At 43.6% G+C, this 20712-nt stretch overlaps 1 protein-coding gene across 1 annotated transcript; it reads left to right on the forward strand.

The window, feature by feature from the left end:
* The first annotated feature begins 224 nt into the window (after positions 1-224).
* On the forward strand, positions 225-20039 carry TSPAN17 (tetraspanin 17). The gene is made up of 8 exons (XM_051979004.1): positions 225-416; positions 2780-2830; positions 2974-3120; positions 4596-4766; positions 8767-8892; positions 15079-15126; positions 17018-17134; positions 19401-20039. The coding sequence occupies exons 1-8, from the start codon at positions 330-332 to the stop codon at positions 19464-19466; spliced, it is 813 nt and encodes a 270-aa protein (XP_051834964.1). The 5' UTR covers positions 225-329; the 3' UTR covers positions 19467-20039.
* The last annotated feature ends 673 nt before the right edge of the window (positions 20040-20712 follow it).

Raw genomic sequence — 20712 nt, forward strand, 5'->3', positions numbered from 1 at the left:
AGTGCATAGCTGCATTAGTCCGTGCAACGGGCATTGCCGAGGCCCCCAAAGCTGGGACTAAGGCGGAGGGAGAGCTGAGGGCTCCCGGCGGCTGGCGCTGCTAGGTGTCCTAGCTGGCGGGGGAAAAGGAGGAGGAGGAAGAGGAGGAGGAGGCCGGCTGGCGGGCGGAGCCGGGGATGGGGGGCGGGGCCTCGGTGTGGTCTCAGCCATGAAGCCGAGACCGCCAGCCCAGGCCCGGGGCCGGCGCTAACCCAGGGCTGCTGCGGGCCACGGGCCCCGGCCCCGGGCGAGCGGCTCCCAGCGCGCGGCGGCCGCCCCGGCTGCTCACCATGCCGGCCAAGCAGCAGCGCTTCCAGGAGCCCGAGGTCGGCTGCTGCGGAAAATACTTCCTGTTCGGTTTCAACATTGTCTTCTGGGTGAGTGGGGTGGGGATGAGGCCGTGAGGGGTGGGGCTGGGTGGGGGGTAACGATCAGGCTGCACCCCATCTCGGGGCTTTCTGGAGGGCAGGGGAGACTACCCCCCCCAAACCACCCTGCCCTATTCATTTTCTGGGCTTCCCGGCTACTGTCGTCCTCCCCTCCCCTCCCTTCCCTTCTCTGGGAAGAGGGGGAGGGGAAAGGAAGGGAAAAGCTACACCCCACCCCCTTCTTTCCCTGGGGTTCACGGGGAGCTGCCCTGCCCCCACCCACTTGGCTTTCTTTCCTGGGGAAAGGGAGGAGAAAAGAATACTGAAGAAAGGGGTCTGGGAGGGGTCGCCTGTACTCTTGGCTAGCCACTCATAGCCTAGACTTGCTGCTTCTCAGGCCTAGAGATCCCCCCTCATTGAGCGTGTGTCGGGGCAGCTCTCTGTGGAATCGATTGCATGAGGTCTAATGCAGGGGCCCCATTTAAAGACCCAGTCTGCTGGTTGCTCGAGGTCTGGGAAAGAAAGATTTAAGTGTGTGGGAAGATATTTCTTTGGATATTCTTAGAGATTCACCCCACCTCCCAACTCCCAATTTTCTCTCTAGGAGGAGAGTCACCCTTGTAGGACTAAATTAAGGGGGATTTGAGTACTTGTCTCTCCAGGTCACCCAGGAATAGGGTGAATGGAGAGAGTTGCAGAATCCCATCTCTGCCTTCACCTTCACATTTTGGGGTAAGGTGTGGCCCCTGTGTTGAGCAGGACTGTTTCTCCAGGCCAATGGCTAGCTCTGGACTTTTTTGATACCATTATTTCCTACCTACCTCTATTCTCATTATCAATTGTAATTTCCTCACTTAATCTTGCTTTTCCTTTAGCCTGAGCCCTCTGCTCTCCTCTTGGGAGGGAGCTCTTCAGCTATTGTGGTTAATGGTCAGAGAGTGGGCACAAAAGGTCTCTTTTAGCCCTTTCAACCGACAAGAGAGCCTTGGTATCAACTAATAACTGGATTTATAACTGGAAGGGACCCTAGATCTCATCCTGAGATCATTGACTTAAGTCTGGGAGGGACTTTTCCAACTCCTTCATTTTAAAAGGCGGAAGGGTGTGGGACGGAACAGGCCAAAGAACACTTCAGTGCTATAGAGATCGATAAAGAATAATTGGCTAAGCCTAAATTTGAATACGGGATGTTTTATTCTTTATCTAGAAGCCTGTCCATAGGGTGCTCTTATAACCTCATGAGAGAGAACCTGAGCAGAAAATTGGCCCTTCTACTCTGGGGTAGTATGTATTTATTACTCATCCCATAGCTGAGCAGTCTGAAGTTCCCTGATTTGTTCCCCTAGTTTCTGCCAAGTCATCTGTGACTTCTGTTTCCTTGCCCCTCAAAGTCAAACAGTCACTAACTTCTCTCCTCCCTCCCTCCTTCTCCATTTCCTTATCACCTTTCCATGGAAGATTGCATTGACTTCTTAGCCAGACTTATCACCCTCAGACTGTCAGTCCCATTCATTTGACAACTATCAGTTACTACCTTGTCTTTCTAGTTGAAATCATCCTTTATGAATTAGCTGTTCATGTCCTTTAATGATTCCAATGCACTGTGCAAATATATATTATCAATACAAATCGGGTTAGCTAATTACCATATTACTCTATAAAGTTTTTAACACACTTTCCTGGGAACTGTATGAGATATGGAGCCAGGATTATCACCCTCATTTTAACAGATTTTAAAGTCATTGTAGGATAGCAGGGGTACTTGCTGGATTTAAGGATGAGGAAAGACCTGAGTTTAAATCCCATATCTGACACTTAATAATTGTGTGACTTTGGGGAGGTCACTTAGTTTATGAGACAGATGAGGATATCTGTAAAATGGAGCTAGTATTTTTAATATCTACTCTCCCAGGATTGAAAAAACAGTTTGGAAAAAGAATTTTATAAGATTGAATTTTCATTATTGTTGTCTTTTTCTTTTTTAAATTTTTTTTCTTATCTCCACATCTTATCTTTTTATATAACAAATATTATTGCTTTTAGAGATGAAACTGAAACTCAGAAGTTTCTGGCTAAGATTACAGTTAGTGTTAAAAATGGGACACAAAACAATTGAGTTAATGAAGAGAGGCTCTTTTTCTATCTCACTTTCATTCTCTCTTGCTCCAGACCTCCAAAAGCCCATGTGGCAGGAAAGCAGAGGTTTCTGGAGACGATTCTCTGCTCTTTCAGGTACATATTCCCTAAGTTGGGGTGTCAGGGACAAGCAGGACTATCACTAAGTTGGAGAAACAATAGAAAAATATAGTGTAGGGCTTTTGCTGACCACTTCTAGTAGACATACCCTGAATTCCTTCTTTTTTCTTCTCCAGCTGTTGGGGGCTGTGCTGCTGGTCATAGGCTTGTGGGCCTGGGGAGAAAAGGTAAGCACCAGTGGTGAGGCAAGGCAGGGAAGAAAGGGGCTGGATTGTTTGGGTCCAAGCCCTGAAGTGATGGAGGCTGCTGGGGTAGAGGTGGGACTGTTTTTATGATTCTTAATATTCCTTCCTTAATACCCTGTGTGCAGGGGGTCCTTTCCAATATCTCCTCACTCACCCACCTGAGTGGCCTGGATCCCGTGTGGTTCTTCGTGGTGGTTGGAGGTATCATGTCTGTGTTGGGCTTTGCTGGCTGCATTGGGGCTCTTCGGGAGAACACCTTCTTACTCAAGTTTGTAAGTGTGAGGAGTTCTTCCCTCTCCTCTGGGGTGGAGGATGTGGAGTTATTTAAGGGATTGTAAGTCTTTGTGCTGGGGGGAGGGGTCACATATTGAAGTGGGTGAGAAGAAAATAAGGGCCAGTGACCCACAATGGACTCGGGGAGCTCAGCCAAGATAGCATGGAACAATTTGAGAAATATTTTTAAATGGAGAATATAATTAGCAATAATATAAAAGGAAACTTTCCTTTGCCAGATTAGGCAGTCCTTAGACTTCCTAAATCAGCAGTGTCACTAAGTTGATCAGGCTAAGCTTGGCCTATAATACTTTCTTCGCCAGAAGCCCCAGCAGGGAGGTAGAAGTGGGGGTGAGGGTTCAGCTGCCTGGGGAAGAGATGGTGTGGTAATAAAAAAAACTGACCTTGGAGTGTGTCACTTACTCCTTGTGCCTGCTCTTCTATGAAATAAGAGTATTGGGGTAAATGACTTTCGAGGTCACTTCTAACCCTGATCTATAATCCTTTGATTCTTTTGTAAATAAAGGTATTTGTAGTTCTACATTTGTCCTTTCTCCAACCCTCAATTCGAGATTTGTTTCTCTGGGACCATTGGCTCAGGATTATTGGTTCATTCAGTAATCCCAAGATCCCTCTCAACCCATCAGGAAGCCACCTCATAGCATGGCAGGTTTAGACAATTCCACCTACTTAAATGCTTTGAGATTCAGCAGTCAGTCAATCAGCAAGTTTCTTCCCCTCACCCCCCACCCCCCTTTGTGCCAGGTATTGTGCTAAGTGCCAGGAATGAGTTCTTGATAAACTTTTTTCATTTTCAATCCTTCAGAAAAATCGATGATTCAGGGTTAGAACACAGCGGCGCCATGCCCTCCTAAAGGGGCTTTTCATGGGCTGCTGTTGCTCAAAATATTCATCCCCTGGTGATCATCTTCTAGCTGATGAGCCTCCAGAGCACATTTAGCTAGGCCGATCTTTTGACTAGAGAAGATATGAGTCCGTTGCTGAGCTATTCCTCCTGAGCAGGCTTTGTCAGAGCTGGGGCTGCCACTTGCTTGACAGAGCTTCCTGGAAGCCCAAATCATGCTGTATTAAGACATTGTAAGAAGACGTGATAGAGGGGAAAGAAATCAGGTTCTGGAGTCAGAAAACTTTAGTTCAGATCTCTCCCCTGATGTCTTCTGCCTTTATGACTTGTGTAAAGTATTTTATCTACCTGGACTTTAGTGTCCTCATCTATAAAATGAAGGGGCTGGACTGGATGCTCTCAGACGTCCCTTCCAATTCTAGAAGTAGGACCCTGTCATTTTGGGAGAGGGCATGGGCAAGGGGTGTGTGTGTGGGCGGGGGGGAGCACTAGTATCTAGGGGTATCAGGAGATCTTTTATGTAAAAGTATCAGCTGAGAGGAGGAGAAAGTGCTTCAAGCATAGCGGCAACTGATTCTGTCCCCTCTCTTCCCATTCCCTTCCTTGCAGTTCTCAGTGTTCTTGGGTCTCATCTTCTTCCTGGAGCTGGCCACAGGAATCTTGGCCTTCGTCTTCAAGGACTGGATCAGGGACCAGCTCAATATATTCATCAACAACAACGTCAAAGCCTATCGGGATGATATTGACCTGCAAAACCTCATCGACTTTGCTCAGGAATATGTGAGTCATCACAGTTTCAATCTTGGTCCAACCAAGGGTGCCCTTGATTGTGTCCATCATGAGTGGTAGGTTAGGAGGTTGGGGAGGGAGGCTCACAAGAAGAGAATCCAGCAGCCTTACCTCCCATAGAAGGCCGTGATCCTTAGCAGCGGTTTGGTTTAGTTCACAAATTTTTAGGTTAGAGAGAGGAAACAGGTTTGATTTTTGTGTGGGCTGGGGTGTGTTTTTGTAGGAGTAGTAACTTTATCATTGCCTTCAAATACAAAGTAATAAGATTCACATTTCTGTAATACTTTTCTAGTTTGTGAAGTTCTTTCTTCACAAGTCAGTAAGGTAGCACACATCAAAAGTATTCACGAGCAGGAAATAGACTCAGAATGGTTAACTATGTGGCTTGTCCTTGGCTGGTAAGTGTTAGAGCTCACCAGCCTGTAGTTTGAAGGATTTACCTTTTTTTTACCTTTTTTTTTCTTCTTTTTGAAAATTGGGACATTTGCCCATCTCCAGTCCAATAGCACATCTGTTGCCCACAGTTTTCCAAATATCACTGAGGGTGGCTCAACCATCATATCTGCTGTTCTTTCAGTATTGTTAATGTAGTCCATGTAGGCTAGAAATCCAAATCCTGCTCTCAGACATGATCTTCTTAGCCAGCTGTTCACTTCCCAAATCTGCCTTTCTTTTCTGAAGCCCTTGCACTTTCATGGGCAGTAGTGATGAAAACACACCTGGGTCTCTAAGTCTTTTATTTCTTCCCCAGGGCTTTCATTATGCTTTCTGGGTTCTTTTAAGCAAGATTGTTTATCTCTTATCCCTGGAATCACTAGAAATGCCAGATTTGGCAAAATCTTGCAAGGCTTTCTGTCACATTCCAGGTTAGTGTTCTGAGAAGCCAGCATACTTCCTTGTTTATTGCTCATGGCCATTGATAGATTATCTCTCAAGTGTTACTCTTTGTCTCTTTTTGCTGGGATCTGTACCCTGGTTTGGATCCTCGTTAACAGCATGACAGGAGAAGTTGTTTTTGCTTCCAAGTATACAGTCCCACTCTTCTTGGAAAAAAGCCTCAGAATGTGACATAACTCCAAAAATTCAGCAATCCTTTCTTTTGTTCTCTGGAGTTACTTCTATGTTTCAATCTTCGACAAGAGCTTAGGAATTCTTTTCTTTCTTAAATTCCTTTTATTCATTATTTACTAAAAACACCTCTTCCATTCTTTCTAGGAGTATTTCATTCACTAAGCTAGAGTCCAGTTTGGGCTTCTTCACCCAGAATCCTTAAAGTTGTCTTTTGAAGCAAATATTTTACTAACTGAATTCCCATATAATTAGTTTTATTTTTTTTCCTCTGAAAGCCTATTACTCATTTAAAAATGATATTTTGAGAAGAGGGTCCATAAACCAAAGCGGGGTACAGGACACACAAAAATTGGTTAAGCACTCCTGGTAGAGTGAAAGAAAGATTCCTTCTGTCTTTTTTACCCTTTTTAGTAGAGAATCTAAATTTTGCATACGTGTAGTTGTTCCTTCGTTGCTTCTGGAAGAATCAAACGTTGTACAATCTTTAGGTCACTGGAGCACTTTCCTCATCTTTCAGATTTGCTGATCCTGGGTTCCTTACTTCTCAGTGGCTCTCCACCACTAACTTTCTACTAACTAGAGTTTGCAGCTGTCCTGGGCTCTTGAGTTAAGTGGGCACAACCCAAACTTTTCTCATTCTGCTTAGCAGGGTTTGATTCACAGATTACTTGCTTCTGCTAACTAACACAGAAGCTCCTCTCAGCCATTGTTTGTGAGAAGGTCTTCAGAGGAAGTCCAATCTTTTGTCTTCTCAATGCTGATCAGACATCAGATACTTGTTCCTTTCTTTTTCTTTTGGTACCTCCTACTCCATTAATCTTCCTGCTCATAAGTCCTTACCCTTAGGCAGGTACCCTAGAAAGGATCCCAGACTTCCCTGTTTATTTTGGAGATGCCTGTCCCCTCTCTCCTCCCCATCCTGGTAGAGTCTGGCTCCATGACCTCATTAAGGATGGTATATCTTAATCTGGGGAGAGTGAACTTTAAAAAAAATAGATGGCTATATTTCTCTTTGTATAGATTTTAAAACATTTTTGTGTGGTAGGGTCCCTGGACACCAGAAAGATTAAGAGGATCCTACCTCTGACTTTAGGTTCTCTGATCCTTAATCAGTCCCTGTTCAGAACTGGTGACCGACCCAGAACTGGTGACCTACCCTCACCTTCAGCCACGGCTCATATTTTCCTTTGTTTTCTAAACTCACCTGATTCTCGGATAGTGCCCTTCATCCTGAGCTTCCTGACTTTCCTGTCAGCCAATATCTCTTGGTGTCTGGTTCTAGCACCCACTTCTCTCCTTTTCTTCTTCCCCACAAGGCCAGACATTTCAGAGCCAGTGAATGTTTTCCTAGGATTTATTTACAACACTAAAGTATTATTTTCAAGAGAAAAATATATATAAATTCCTAGGTTTATAGGATTATAGACTTAGAGCTGGAAAGGACCTTCAAGGCCACCTTCTAATCCTTTTATTTTACAGATAAAGGAATCTAGCATCAGGGAGGCTAGGGACATGCCCAAGGTCACATGAGGTATTAAATGGCGGAGCTGAGATTTGATCCTAGGCCGAATTAGGCTAAGGTCATTTGAAAAGTATAATTAAGTAATCTACCCTGTCCCAGCCTAGGTTAGAGGGGTGAGGAAACCTGAGAAAAATATTTATTATCCCTACTTTATTAATGGAGAAACTGAATTGTATGGGAGTAATAACTCCCATTAGCCATATAATTCCTAGAATTCTAGAATTTTAAATTAGTAAAGGATGTCTTCCAGCCCTGTACTCTTTTTAAAAATCAGGAATTTTATGATTTTTCCCAGGATTACTCAGTTAACAGTGGTGAGATAATAGTCAGAAACAAGAATTAGATCTAGCTCTCCTGTCCCCCAGGCCTATACACTCTCTTCCTCTTCAGGCTAGAGGTGCTTCCCCTCCAATTCCCTACCAACCTTTGTCCTCTCCTGCTGCCTCTGGGCCATGAAGGGAGATCTCTTGGAACACTCTTGTTTTAATTTTGCTTACCTGGTCTCTTTGGGTGGAGCTCATTCAACAGAAAAAAATAAGTACAAATTTATACGTTTTTGGGATTGTAGATTGAGAGGGAAGGGACCTCAGGGGCCATCTCTGGCTATTGAACCCTTTTATTTTCACATAAAAGAATTTGTGTCCAGAGAAGGGAAGGGACTTGGCGTTCTTCTTTAATGGTGGGATTAAATGATCCATCGATTATAGGTTTTCTCTCAGCCTTGCTTATATTTCATTTTCTGCCTAAGGAAAAAGAAAGAGGAAGAATGCATCATAAATGTTCCCTTTGGGCACACAGTTTACCCCCAAAGTTCATACTAGACACTCTTTTTTTTTTTTTTTTTTTTTTTTAGATGGGCCAAATGGGTCCTGAGGGTTCATCTGGAACTGATTTCTAGAAAGGAAAGAGGCTCTCTAGCTTTATGTTTTGTTTTGGTTTTTTTTTTTTGATCATTGAGGCTTACATCAATTAATAATGTTGTGTTTTTTTAAACTTTTATTTTAATTTTATTACTTTATTACATACTTACTATGTGCCAAGTTGTACTAAGTGTAGGAGATACAAAGACAAAAATGAAATAGGCCCTGCTTTCAAGAAGCTTACACCTGGTTCTCTGCAGCCTTAAGTCTATTTTAAAACCTTTCCCTGTGTTCTGCTGCTGGCCTGATTTGGGCAGTGCGACTTTTTTTCCAGGGCAGGGGCCAGAGGTCTGGGATGGATTGAGTACCACAGCAGGGATGGATCAGGTACTTGATCATCTGTATTGAGTCAGGGGGTCCTTGCAGATGGGGCCAGGCCTGGCAGGGTACTTGGGATCCTGCAGGGAACAAGAGCCCTGGGAGGTAGTAAGGAGGTTTCTCATTTTTTCCCCTCTCTCATCTGGGCTCCCCTTCTCAGTGGTCATGCTGTGGAGCCCGAGGGCCCAGCGACTGGAACCTCAACATCTATTTTAACTGCACTGATAGGAACCCCAGCCGTGAGCGCTGTGGGGTGCCCTTCTCCTGCTGTGTCAAGGATCCTGCGGTGAGTGGGGCTGGGTTGAGGGAAGGGGTGGGGAGGAGCTCCCCAGCCTTGTGAGAAGTGAGCTGAAAGAAGTAGACTGTCCACTCTGGCCTCCTTCCTCAGCTCCCATGTAACAAGAACCCATCTTATTAGTATGTTCTAAACAGATGGCCATCTCTCTTTGCTTATGAATTAGACACAGTGCTTGGTTGGCATTTTAGCTTGGAGGTAGACTCTGTGCTTTTTGACCTTAGATTGCAAAACACCATCATGGGGCAAAGATCCTGCCACCCCCAAAAACCAAATCAAACCAAAAAACTCCAAATTCAGTACTCTGAAAAAATGTCATCCATGCTTTTCTATTTTCTGCACTTGTAGAAACCTAGAGTACCAGAACTAGAAGGAACCTTAGAACATACAATGTAATGTCAGGCTTTGAAGGGATCATAAGATATAAAATGTCACAAGTGGAAGAGATCTTAGACTATAAGACTTACAATAGTCCTGTGAAGTGGATACAAGTATGGGCCTGAAATAAAACTCGACCTGCCAAGTCACACAAATACAAACTGCTGGAGCTGAGAATTGAATGCAGATCCAGTAACTCAAAAATGGCGGTCTGGCTGTTATAGCCAGTAATCTCTTAATATCATAATTCATTGCTACTGGGAAATTCAGTGGCCTGGAGGCTGTGGATGGACCTGCTGGGCTTTGAGGGGGTCCCTAGACCAAAAGCCCTCAAGCTTCTGTGTTTTCCTGAGTTGTTAGAGGGTGGGTCTGGCCCAGAGTGGATTGATATAGAAGCATCCATACAGCCTGGGGAAATTTTGGCACTGATCTTGGGAGTTGGAAGAGATCTTGGAGATTTCCTTGGTTCCTGGTGTCTGGGCAAGAGGTCCTTGGATCCCTTCCTTGACAAGTGGTCATCTAGCCTTTTCTTGAAGACCTTCCATGATAGGGGTTTTCCCTTTTAACCATCCCCCAAGGTAGCTCATTCTACTTTTGGATGGCTCTAATAATGAGAAAGTTTTTCCTCATATGGAGCCAAATGTCTCTGCTATTTGTAGTCACTAACACTAATTCTGCCTTCTGGGACCAAGCAAAAACAACTCTAATCTCTTTTCCTCTGGCTAGTCTCTCAGATTATGATCATAGTATTTCAGGGTAGGGAGGGGACTTAGAGATTATTTAGCACACACTCCTCATTTTACATTTGATACAAAGCAGGCTAAAAAATGAAATAGCTTGTGTCCAAGGTCACTTTTATTTTTAAATTTTGGGTGGTTCAATAAACTCTTGCCTCTGCTTTTTTTTTTTTTAAATAGTACATTATTTTTTCAAATATATGCAAAGATAACAGTTTTCAACATTCATTCTTACAAAACTTCTGTATTCCAAATTTTTCTCCCTCCTTCCTCCCTTCCTCAAGACAGCAAGCAACCTGATATAGGTTAACCATGTTCAATTCTTCTAACATTTTCATATTAGTCATGCTGTGCAAGAAAAATCTGATCAAAAGGGGAAAAAACACAAGAAAGAAAAAAAACAAGCAAGCAAACTACAACAGCAAAAAGGAAAAAATAGTATGCTTTGATCCACATTCAGTCTCCAGAATTCTTCTTCTGGATGCAGATGGCCCTTTCAAGCCTTTTTAAGTCTTTAGATACAAATATCCCCAGTTCTTTCATCCAACTTCAGGTGTCATGATTTCCTAGACTTTGCTCATGGCTTCCTTGAGGATTATCTTTCAGTTTATCAGTGATGTTTCTGAAATGGAATGAGTGTCCAGAAGTGATCACATCCTTGAGATACTATTGACCACATCTAAGGAAAGCAGGACTAAGTCTCCTTTGTTCTTGAAATCTGAGTTGCTATCCTATATAAAACTCTAGATAATTGGGTGGGTGGAGGAAACAAGAACAAAGACCAAGGTCTGGAAAATATCTCTGAGAATAGTGCTTTTAAATACATATATATAAACATAATAAATAAACATATATGTATGTATGTGTTGTGTATACCTATATATAATACATATGTTATACACACACACATTTGTATGTATGTTTTTGCTCCACCTGGCAGCACGTACCTTTCTAGTCCTGTTCCTATGAGGCTGAGTTTGGTGGGTTGTTCAGGCTGGGGAGTTCTGAGTTGCAGCCTGCACTATATTTCTCACCAATAAGGCAGGCCCCTGGAGAATGGAAGCACAGGGTACAGGATGTTCTCAGTCTCCCAAGTGGATCATTTTTAAAGCATAAGCATTTGATGCTATTTACACTAAATACAGGCAGATGCCATCTGGTATTCATTGGCTCCTCATACACATGACTTGAAAGCATTAAGGGACAGTTAACCCCATGGGGTGAAGAATAATACAGTGGGGTTTTGCCACAGAAGGCTGAATTTTGGATATAGTGTGTTCATGGTGTTTTTAGAAACAGTGTGGTATAATAGGAAGAAGGGCAGTTAGCTGGAACGGTGGGTAGAATAAGAAGATCTTAGTTCAAATGTGGCCTCAGGCACTTCCTAGCTGGGTAATTCTGGGCAAGTCATTTAACCCTCTTAGCTTCAGTTTCCCTATCTATAAAATGAGCTGGAGAAGGAAATGCCAAAAAAAAAAAAAAAAAAAAAAAAAACCAACCCTAAGTGGGGTCACAAAGAGTCAAGCATAACTCAGTAACACAAAGGTAAAGGGAATAATTGTATGAAAGGTAACTGAACAATGACAACCTTGAGGAGTTTATATTCCATAGTGAATAGGAAAACATAAGCTTTTGGAGATTTTTAGAGATTTCCTTTTAAGATTCTTCAGTACCTTTGCCCGTATTTAAAGAGTTTGGTACCTCAGCAAAAGATCTCCTTAATGGTTTATGCAATAACAATAATGTTAAAAGATAAGTAACTTTTGAAAGACTTGAGAACTCTGATCAACAGAACTGACCATTATTCCAATGGAGTCATGATAAAACCCACTGTCCAGTTTCAAATAGAGAGCTGATAGACTCACTACAGATTGGAGTATTTCTCTTTTTTTCCTCTTCCTTTTTCCCTTCTTTCCATCATCTGCCTAATGTGGGGATTTGTTTTGCTGGATTCATGAGAGGGATTTTGTTTTTATTGCCCTCTTCAATGGGATGGAAGGGAGAATTTGGAACTGAAAATTAAATCAAATTGAATAATTTTTTTTTTTAAAAGTCTTCTTTTGGTAATGATGACTAATTTAAAAGATGGAGTATTTTGGCATAATCAGTTGCTTACCAGAAATATGTGAGTTTCTTGAAGTTTTTACTAAGAGTTCCAGATAATCTAGTAATAACTATTTTTTAAAAAATTTATATTTTTATATCATTTTTGCTTCCCAGTATAATTCTCCCCTTCTTCCCAGAATTAATTTTTTTTAAAGTGAGACAATTATGGACCCACACTTAACACCATATACCAAGATAAGATCAAAATGAGTCCATGACCTAGGCATAAAGAACGAGATTATAAATAAATTAGAGGAACATAGGGTAGTTTATCTCTCAGACTTGTGGAGGAGAAAGAAATTTGTGACCAAAGATGAACTAGAGACCATTACTGATCACAAAATAGAAAATTTTGATTACATCAAATTAAAAAGCCTTTGTACAAACAAAACTAAGGCAAACAAGATTAGAAGGGAAGCAACAAACTGGGAAAACATCTTCACAGTTAAAGGTTCTGATAAAGGCCTCATTTCCAAAATAAATAGAGAATTGACTCTAATTTATAAGAAATCAAGCCATTCTCCAATTGATAAATGGTCAAAGGATATGAACAGACAATTTTCAGATGATGAAATTGAAACTATTACCACTCATATGAAAGAGTGTTCCAAATCACTATTGATCAGAGAAATGCAAATTAAAACAACTCTGAGATACCACTACACACCTGTCAGATTGGCTAGAGTGACAGGGAAAGATAATGATGAATGTTGGAGGGGATGCGGGAAAATTGGGACACTGATGCATTGTTGGTGGAGTTGTGAATGAATCCAACCATTCTGGAGAGCAACCTGGAATTATGCCCAAAAAGTTATCAAACTGTGCATTCCATTTGATCCAGCAGTGTTACTTCTGGGCTTATATCCCAAAGAAATACTAAAGAAGGGAAAGGGACCTGTATGTGCCAAAATGTTTGTGGCAGCCCTGTTTGTAGTGGCCAGAAACTGGAAGTTGAATGGATGCCCATCAATTGGAGAATGGCTGAATAAATTGTGGAATATGAATGTTATGGAATATTATTGTTCTGTAAGAAATGACCAGCAGGATGATTACAGAGAGGCTTGGAGAGACTTACATGAACTGATGCTAAGTGAAATGAGCAGAACCAGGAGATCATTATACACTTTGACAATGATACTGTATGAGGATGTATTCTGATGGAAGTGGATTTCTTTGACAAAGAGACCTACCTCAGTTTCAATTGATAAATGATGGACAGAAGCAGTTACACCCAAAGAAAGAACACTGGGGAATGAATGTGAACTATCTGCATTTTTGTTTTCTTCATGGGTTATTTTTACCTTCTGAATCCAATTCTCCCTGTGCAAGAAGAGAACTGTTCGGTTCTGCACACATATATTGTATCTAGGATATACTGCAACATATCTAACATATATAGGACTGCTTGCCATCTGGGGGAGGGGGTGGAGGGAGGGAGGGGAAAAATCGGAACAGAAGCGAGTACAAGGGATAATGTAAAAAAATTATCCTGGCATGGATTCTGTCAATATAAAGTTATTATAAAATAAAATAAAATTTAAAAAAATAATAAAAAAATAAAGTGAGGCAATTGTGGTTAAGGGATTTGTCTAGGATCACACAGTTAAGAAGTGTTAAGTGTCTGAGACTAGATTTGAACTCGGGTCCTCCTGACTTCAGGGCTGTAATCACTGTGCCATCTAGTTGGCTGATCCAGAGACATTCTGTATAATAAAATAGGAAGAAAAAAAAAGTTTCACCGAACTAAACAGACTTTGGGAGGGGAAAGTCTGATGTTTTATGCAGTATTTCGCCCTTTAATTCCTGCAGAGAACTAGGTGCAAGTATTTTCTCATATCCTTTGGGGCCAGCCTTGGTCACACTAATTCCACAGAATTGATTTTCAGTTATGCTGCTGTTCTTTCCATTTACATGTAAATTGAAGTCTTTGAGCATATTATTTTCCTGTGGCTCTTCATGCTTCACTTTGCATCAGTTCATACATCTTTCCAAGCTTCTGTATCCATTGTGTCCAAAGCTTCTCTTATGGTATAGGAATATGTCATTACATTTATGCACCTCGTTTGCTTAGCCATTCCCTCATTTCCAGATGACCACGTGCTTAGTTTCTGCTTCCTTACCACTCCTATAAATATTTTGGTGTATGGGGACCTTTCTTTTTGTCACAGACTGCTGTGTGGTGTAACCTCATAGTGGATTTTCTGGATCAAAGGCTCTGAATTATAAATACTTTCATGGCATAATTCCAGATGGTTTTCCAAAACAGCTCCACCAACAAGGCATTAGTGTTTTCATCTTCCCTTGAGCCTTCTAATATTGCTTGTTGTCAGTTTGGCCCCCAGTAATGTCTTAGAGATAACATGGTGGCCAGGGGCTTCATGGGCGTTGCCATGAGCCTTGCTTAAAAGCTCCCTTATCCCCTGTGGCACCTCCTGAAGTCCTTTCTCTGTCACTGAGAACTAAGTTCAGTCAACCAGCCATTTCTTTGTGCTGAGTCCTGAGAGGAAGATGGACTATACCAAAGTTTGGGTTGTGCCTTTAGGAGATTGATGATATTCTAGGAGTGAGAGGCCTGTAGACCTGGAAGGAACTCTTAGGGACTATGTAATCCAACATTCTTATTTTCCAGCTGAGGAAACTGAGGTCTAGAGAACATAAATGACTTATCATTCATTAGTGGCAGAACCTGGGGCTTCGACAATTACTGACATGCTGGGGATGGCTTGGGGGGTATTGTCTGATGAACTGAGCAGGGTTGGGAAGTACAACTGAAGCCCAGAAATGAGGAAAATGCCAGCTTCTTGTTGGCTAAACTGCCAACTCATTTTTGCATTTGTATCCCCAGCTCCTAGCAAAGTTCCTGACAAATAGTAGACATTTTAGTAAATTAATGTTGGTTGGTTGATTGAAAGACAGAGCAAAGATCCAGTCTCTAATAAATCTTGTTTTTCCCTAGGAGGATGTTCTCAATACCCAATGTGGCTATGATGTCCGGCTTAAACTGGTAAGGGGAATGTATGGGAGGACCAGTGGGGAATGAGTGTGTGTTGGGGGATGATTAGTGTAAGGGTGCTATTCTGTAATCCCAGGGCTAGAAGGGACCTAAGAGGTTATTTAGTATAACCTCCGACCATATGAAAAAATTCTTGCTTCCAATATCCCTGACAAGGGAAGTGAATTGTCTAACCTCTTCTTGAAGACCTCTAGTGATGGAGAGGGTCCTAGGAATGGATAATTCCAGTCAATTGGTTAAAAGCTCTTCTGTGTTTGAACCCACTTTCTCTCCCTGGTACTATTAAGCCAGTAGGTTTTTTTTTTTTTAATTATAGCTTTTTATTTTCAAAACATGAAAAGATAGTTTTCAACATTCACCCTTGCAGAACCTTGTGTTCCAAATTTTTCTCCCTCCCTCCCCTCTGGCTCCTTTCCCTAGACAGCAAGTAATGCAATATAGGTTAAATTATGTGCAATTCTTGTTTTGCCTGGAGGCAGTTGGGGTCAAGTGACTTGCCCAAGGTCACACAGCTAGGCAGTGTTAAGTGTCTAATATCAGATTTAAACCCAGGTCCTCCTGACTTCAGGGCTGGCGCTCTATCCACTGCACCACCTAGATGCCCCTTGTGCAGTTCTTTCAAACCTATTTCCACATTTATCATGCTACATAAGAAAAAGCAGATTGAAAAGGAAAATAAGTGAGAAAGTAAAAAAAAAAAAAAAAAAAAAAAACACAACAAGCAAACAATAACAGAAAGGCAAAAATACCACATTTAGTCCCCATAGTCCTCTGTGTGGAGGCAAATGGCTCTCTCCAACACAAGTCTTGGAATTATATGAGACAGGAGCAGAAAAGACTGGTAGTTTGACTGGAATGTAGACAGACTCTGGGAGAGATAAGACTGAATTGAGAGGACTGGAGTCAGATTATAAGTGGACCTTGAAGGCCAAGAATTTATATACTTTATTTGTAAGACAATGGGAAGGCATTTTGTGCCAAGATATGACTAGGTAGAAGATAGGAAAACAATGCTGGATGAATTTAATTTGGTTTAACATTTATTAACTTCTTTTCTGGAGCCTTCAGGAAATTTATATTTTACTTGAGGGGAGGAAGGGAGGGAGGAAGGGAGGTCCCACTCAGATCCAGATAAGAAGAGCCTAAATCTAATTGAAATGCAAACATAGCCTTTGAGGGTGAGGCAATAACACTCTGGGAAGATAGCCTCGGCCTCTTGTGCTTGGAGCCTTAGAGATAGGAGAGTGTTCCAGGCCTGTGAGGAGGTGGGAGACCAGAGATGGAATGTAGCACAGCAAAGGAAACCATTCTGGCTGGAGCTGGGAATGGGCTGGGATGTTAAAGGGGGGGAGGGGTTCTCTGGGTCAGCTTCTTCACCTAGCACATTTAGGGCCTGGACTGCAGAACTCTGGGCTCCCTTTCAGTTCTGAATCCTGTGATCTGATCTCACTTTGAGGATCACAGAGCTCTTCACTGAGGCAGGGTAGTATAAGAATAATTTGACTTTTGGTAGGCTGGAGCCAGACTGTGAATAGGTTTAAATAACAAAGAAGTTCAGGAGACCACAGGGAGCCACTTAGAAGCTTCTAGGAACATCCCTGGAGCCCTGCTGTGAAGAATACTTTGAAGCTGCAGGACTGGGAAAGACTAGGGTGAGACTAATGGCCGGAAGACCCAGTGAGGAGTCTGTTACAATGGGTTACATGCAAATCAAAGTGCCTTCGGAGCCTCAGTTTCTTCTTCTGTAAAGTGGGGTGACTATACCTCCTGGGAGTAATTTTGAAGAAAGTCCTTTATAAGTACTGTGGGGGTGAGGGGGGGAGCCCAGTGATCATCCATTGACAGAACAGACACGTGTTAATTGTTTGTGCTTTATTCAAAGGAACTGGAGCAGCAGAGCTTTATCCATACAAAAGGCTGTGTGGGCCAGTTTGAAAAGTGGCTCCAAGACAACCTGGTTGTGGTGGCCGGGGTCTTCGTGGGCATCGCCATGCTCCAGGTACTGCAGGCTGGTCCCTGCTTGGGGGCTCCCTCATCCCCCTGGTGCCTCCTGTGATCCGCAGGGTTCTGGGCTAACCCACTGGGGCTGGTTCAGTCTGGAACCATTTCCTTGTGCTCCTGAGGGAAGGGAGGAAGCAGAGGAGACCAAGTCTTGGCTCCTGCCCTCCAGTAACTGATGATATTCTGTGAGCAGGAGGGCCGTAGGATAGATTAAGGCTGGAAGATACTCTCTAGTCCAAGTCTTATTTCCCCAAAACTGAAACCCAGAGAAGTTACGGGGCTTTTCAGTAATTAGTAGCAGAGCCTGGGGCCCCCGACCACAAGTTCTGGTGTACTGCTCTTCTTTCTACAATGTATATGTGGAAAAAGCGCTGGATTTTGACTCAGGTCCCCAGATCCTGTCTGTCTCCTCTTAACTGCATATCCTGCTGCGGTAACTGAGTCTCAGCTTCCTCTTCTGTAAAGAGAGGGTGTGTATCAGCTGGCCTCTTCAGTCCTGTGAGTGACAAGAGCCAATCACTCTAGTAAACCAGGCAGGTTATGCACAATCAGGGCAGGAAAAGAGGGTTAGAGAAAATGTTTCCTGACATCAAAGGGGGCCAGGTTTTTCTTTGCTTTGGGGAGTGGGGGCTGGGAGGAGAGAGGGGGAAGGGCTGGGTCAGGAAGAGTTCCCAGAGGAAGAGGGTCCTGAAGAGCAGGTAGGAGAAGAAGTGGGGAGGGGGGATGATTTCCAGCAGACTTAGTGGGGTAGCATTCAGGAAACATTGAGTCGTCCAGTTTGGCTGGGGTGTCTCTTGTGAGGGGAGTAATGGTGATGAGGTTGAGGTAGCAGTCCCTAGTTTGAAGTAAACATAGGACATTCACAATGCCCATTCTCTTTGTCAGAAGAAGGTTTATTGGGGAGAAGAGTTCGCAGACAAAATAAGAGGTAAAATAGGCACCAGGAAACACAAATATGAAATAAAGTTGGGAGAACATATAGTTAGCAAGTTTTCCAAGGGAACTCACAGTTAACCAGGAGAAAGGAAATACTCTGTGAAATGGGAGTAAGCCATTTACTGGCAGGTTAGCCAAACCAGAGTTAACTGGACTAAGGGGAAAGACACCATTAGAGGGAAGGCACTGGGAGTGGGGGGGAGAGTAATCTCTTAGTGGGCTTAGTCCTGAAAAGGACTTGGACAAGATATCATTATAAGCAGATCCTTTTTAGGAGAAATATAGCCTTAGTATTTCTTAGGTGCAAAGGCACACACTTAAGAGGGAAAATCAGAGAGCTAAATGGAGTGCACCCTGGCAATCCAGGTCCCAGACCTGACTAAAAATCTGCCAATCAAGATAGTCTGGGAAAACTAACTTCCTTTTTGTATGCAATTATAGTTGATAGAATTTACCTATGACTTTTATTAACTTATGGTAATAAGACACTCTGGGAAAAGTAAGTTCCCATCTAGATTGTCTCTGAGGTGTTTGTGAATGTCTTTAAAGATGCTAACTAGATTGGAGACAGGATTGACGAATTAACAATCATTATTCTACAGGAACAGGATTTGGGCTTTTTTCTGACTGGGGAAGAAAGTAAGTCACATCAATGGGACACAAGCCTGGCAAATAATTTGGAGCCAGATTGTGGAGAGTTTTGAATATCACTCTAAGGAGTTAAGATTTTTTTCCAACATCATAAGAGCAGCCCCCATTTTTTTTTTTTTTTAGTGATGGATTGGAAATAGCCCTGGACTGGGACCGAGAAGGGGGCAGATTTGACTCCCTGCTCTGTCCCTTATTAACTCTGTGATTTTGCTCTCTTGGAATCATTACCTAGCACACTTAGACCTTGACCTGGAGGATCAGTTCTGGATCCTTTGGAGCTATCTCACTTTCAGGTTCACAGAGTTCATCTAAGAACACTCTGAGCTGGGGTAGTATAAGAATACCCACATTTTACAGATGAGGAAAGTGACCATCGGATTGCTAAGTGATACACCCAAGGTCACATATCTTATAAAGGACTGGTAGGGAGCCAAGCTCGGGTTTTCTAACTTTCCTGGCTCTACCATGGCCATTGAAGGTCAGGGCCTGCCCTGACCCCTGCAGGGAGGATCGGAGATGGGGAAAACCTATTAGGAAGCTCCTGCAATGGGACAGGGTTGGCTGTGGAAGGGGCTTGAACCAGAGTGTGGGGACCATAAGGGGAGAAAATGGGATCAGGTTGGAAGGGGTCTCCCCAGCGCTCGTTCTTTGACCCCTCGGTTCTGTTCATCTTCTAGATCTTTGGCATTTGCCTGGCCCAGAATCTTGTGAGTGACATCAACGCGGTGAAAGCCAATTGGTGAGGGCGCAGAGGGTGACTCCAAGCCGGCAGCCCCAGGCCTCGGAGGGTGGGCCGCCCCGGCCAGGGCCAAGGCGGTTGTGTGGACGAGCTCCGGGGTGACCGGCAGGCCCACCTTGAGGACTCCACTCGGCACCACGCTGGATGGCCCTGGCGCCCCTGAGCTGTAGCAGCCGGGTGGGCCACAGGGAGGGTATTTATATTTAGGTTACAGAGAACTGTACAGAGTGGGGGTGGGGTCCGTGTCCATGCCGGGGCGATGGAAGGGGCGCAGCTGCTTATCCCCCCTGGGCACAGCTGTGAAGTCCAGAGTTGATGACAAGGACTTCTGGGGTGGCTGGTTGTCATGGAAACAGCTCCATGTAATGAGGGGTAGGGGGGAGAATAAAAGGTTCTAAATTGGGTACTGGTTCCTGAGAGAGCTTGTAAAAGGAACAGTATCCTTCCCTGATGCTACCCAGACCCAGACCCTGCGGTGAGGGGGAGGGTGTGTGCAGGGGAAAGCTGGGGTGGGGAGGGGTTCTGCTATTGCCCCCACCAGCCCGTGGAGATTAATAAACTGTCCTCACCCTCATCACTTGCTGTGTGCCTTCTGCCTGTTCCTGTCCCACGCTGGGAGGCCCTGCAGCATCCTGACCTTTCCCACAGTGGGAAGCAGGAGGCAAGGGGCTGCTTGTTTTGTTCTAAGTCTGGAGGAAGGAGGTATGGTAGGAAAAACGCTGCATTTGAAGTCCAAAGGCCCGAGTTTGAATCCTCACTGTCACATAATAGCAGTGGGACTGAACACACTTTCGGACCTCAGTTTCTTCCACTGTAAAATCAGATTCTGGGAAGACCCAAGAAATTCTGGGCGCACAGTTCTCTTTGAACCTCCTGAGAGGTCTTTCTTACAGATGAGGAAAGCTTGGAGAAGGCAGCGACTTCTTAACTCGTAGAGGCCGAGGACTTCCAAGGTCCCACTGGTAGCAGTGTCTAGAGTTGAATACAAGCCCTTTGACCCCAGTGCCAGTTTATATTGGGGATACAAACATGAGACAGCTCCTGGCCTTGAGAAACCTCTGTTTATATAGGAGACAACCAGCCAAGTATAAAGGGGGGGTGGAAGCCTGGTCTGGCAGTCCTATGTGTGTGTACAAGCCCTCGGGCAGTAGCATTGTTCATATTGATTTGATTACTGACAGCTGAGCTGGGTGAAAGCTGGGGCAAGTGGTAAGGCCCATGTGCTGACTAGCAGGATCCGAGGATGCTAG

Source organism: Antechinus flavipes, chromosome 2 (genome assembly GCF_016432865.1).
Source record: "Antechinus flavipes isolate AdamAnt ecotype Samford, QLD, Australia chromosome 2, AdamAnt_v2, whole genome shotgun sequence".
NCBI lineage: Eukaryota > Metazoa > Chordata > Mammalia > Dasyuromorphia > Dasyuridae > Antechinus > Antechinus flavipes.

Excerpts from the sequence above, each read along its gene's own strand:
- TSPAN17 (XM_051979004.1), top strand. The coding sequence starts at position 330 with ATGCCGGCCAAGCAGCAGCGCTTCCAGGAGCCCGAGGTCGGCTGCTGC. Across the intron at positions 8,893-15,078 it reads GCTGTGTCAAGGATCCTGCG|GAGGATGTTCTCAATACCCA; the intron begins GTGAGTGGGGCT and ends GTTTTTCCCTAG. Across the intron at positions 15,127-17,017 it reads ATGATGTCCGGCTTAAACTG|GAACTGGAGCAGCAGAGCTT; the intron begins GTAAGGGGAATG and ends CTTTATTCAAAG.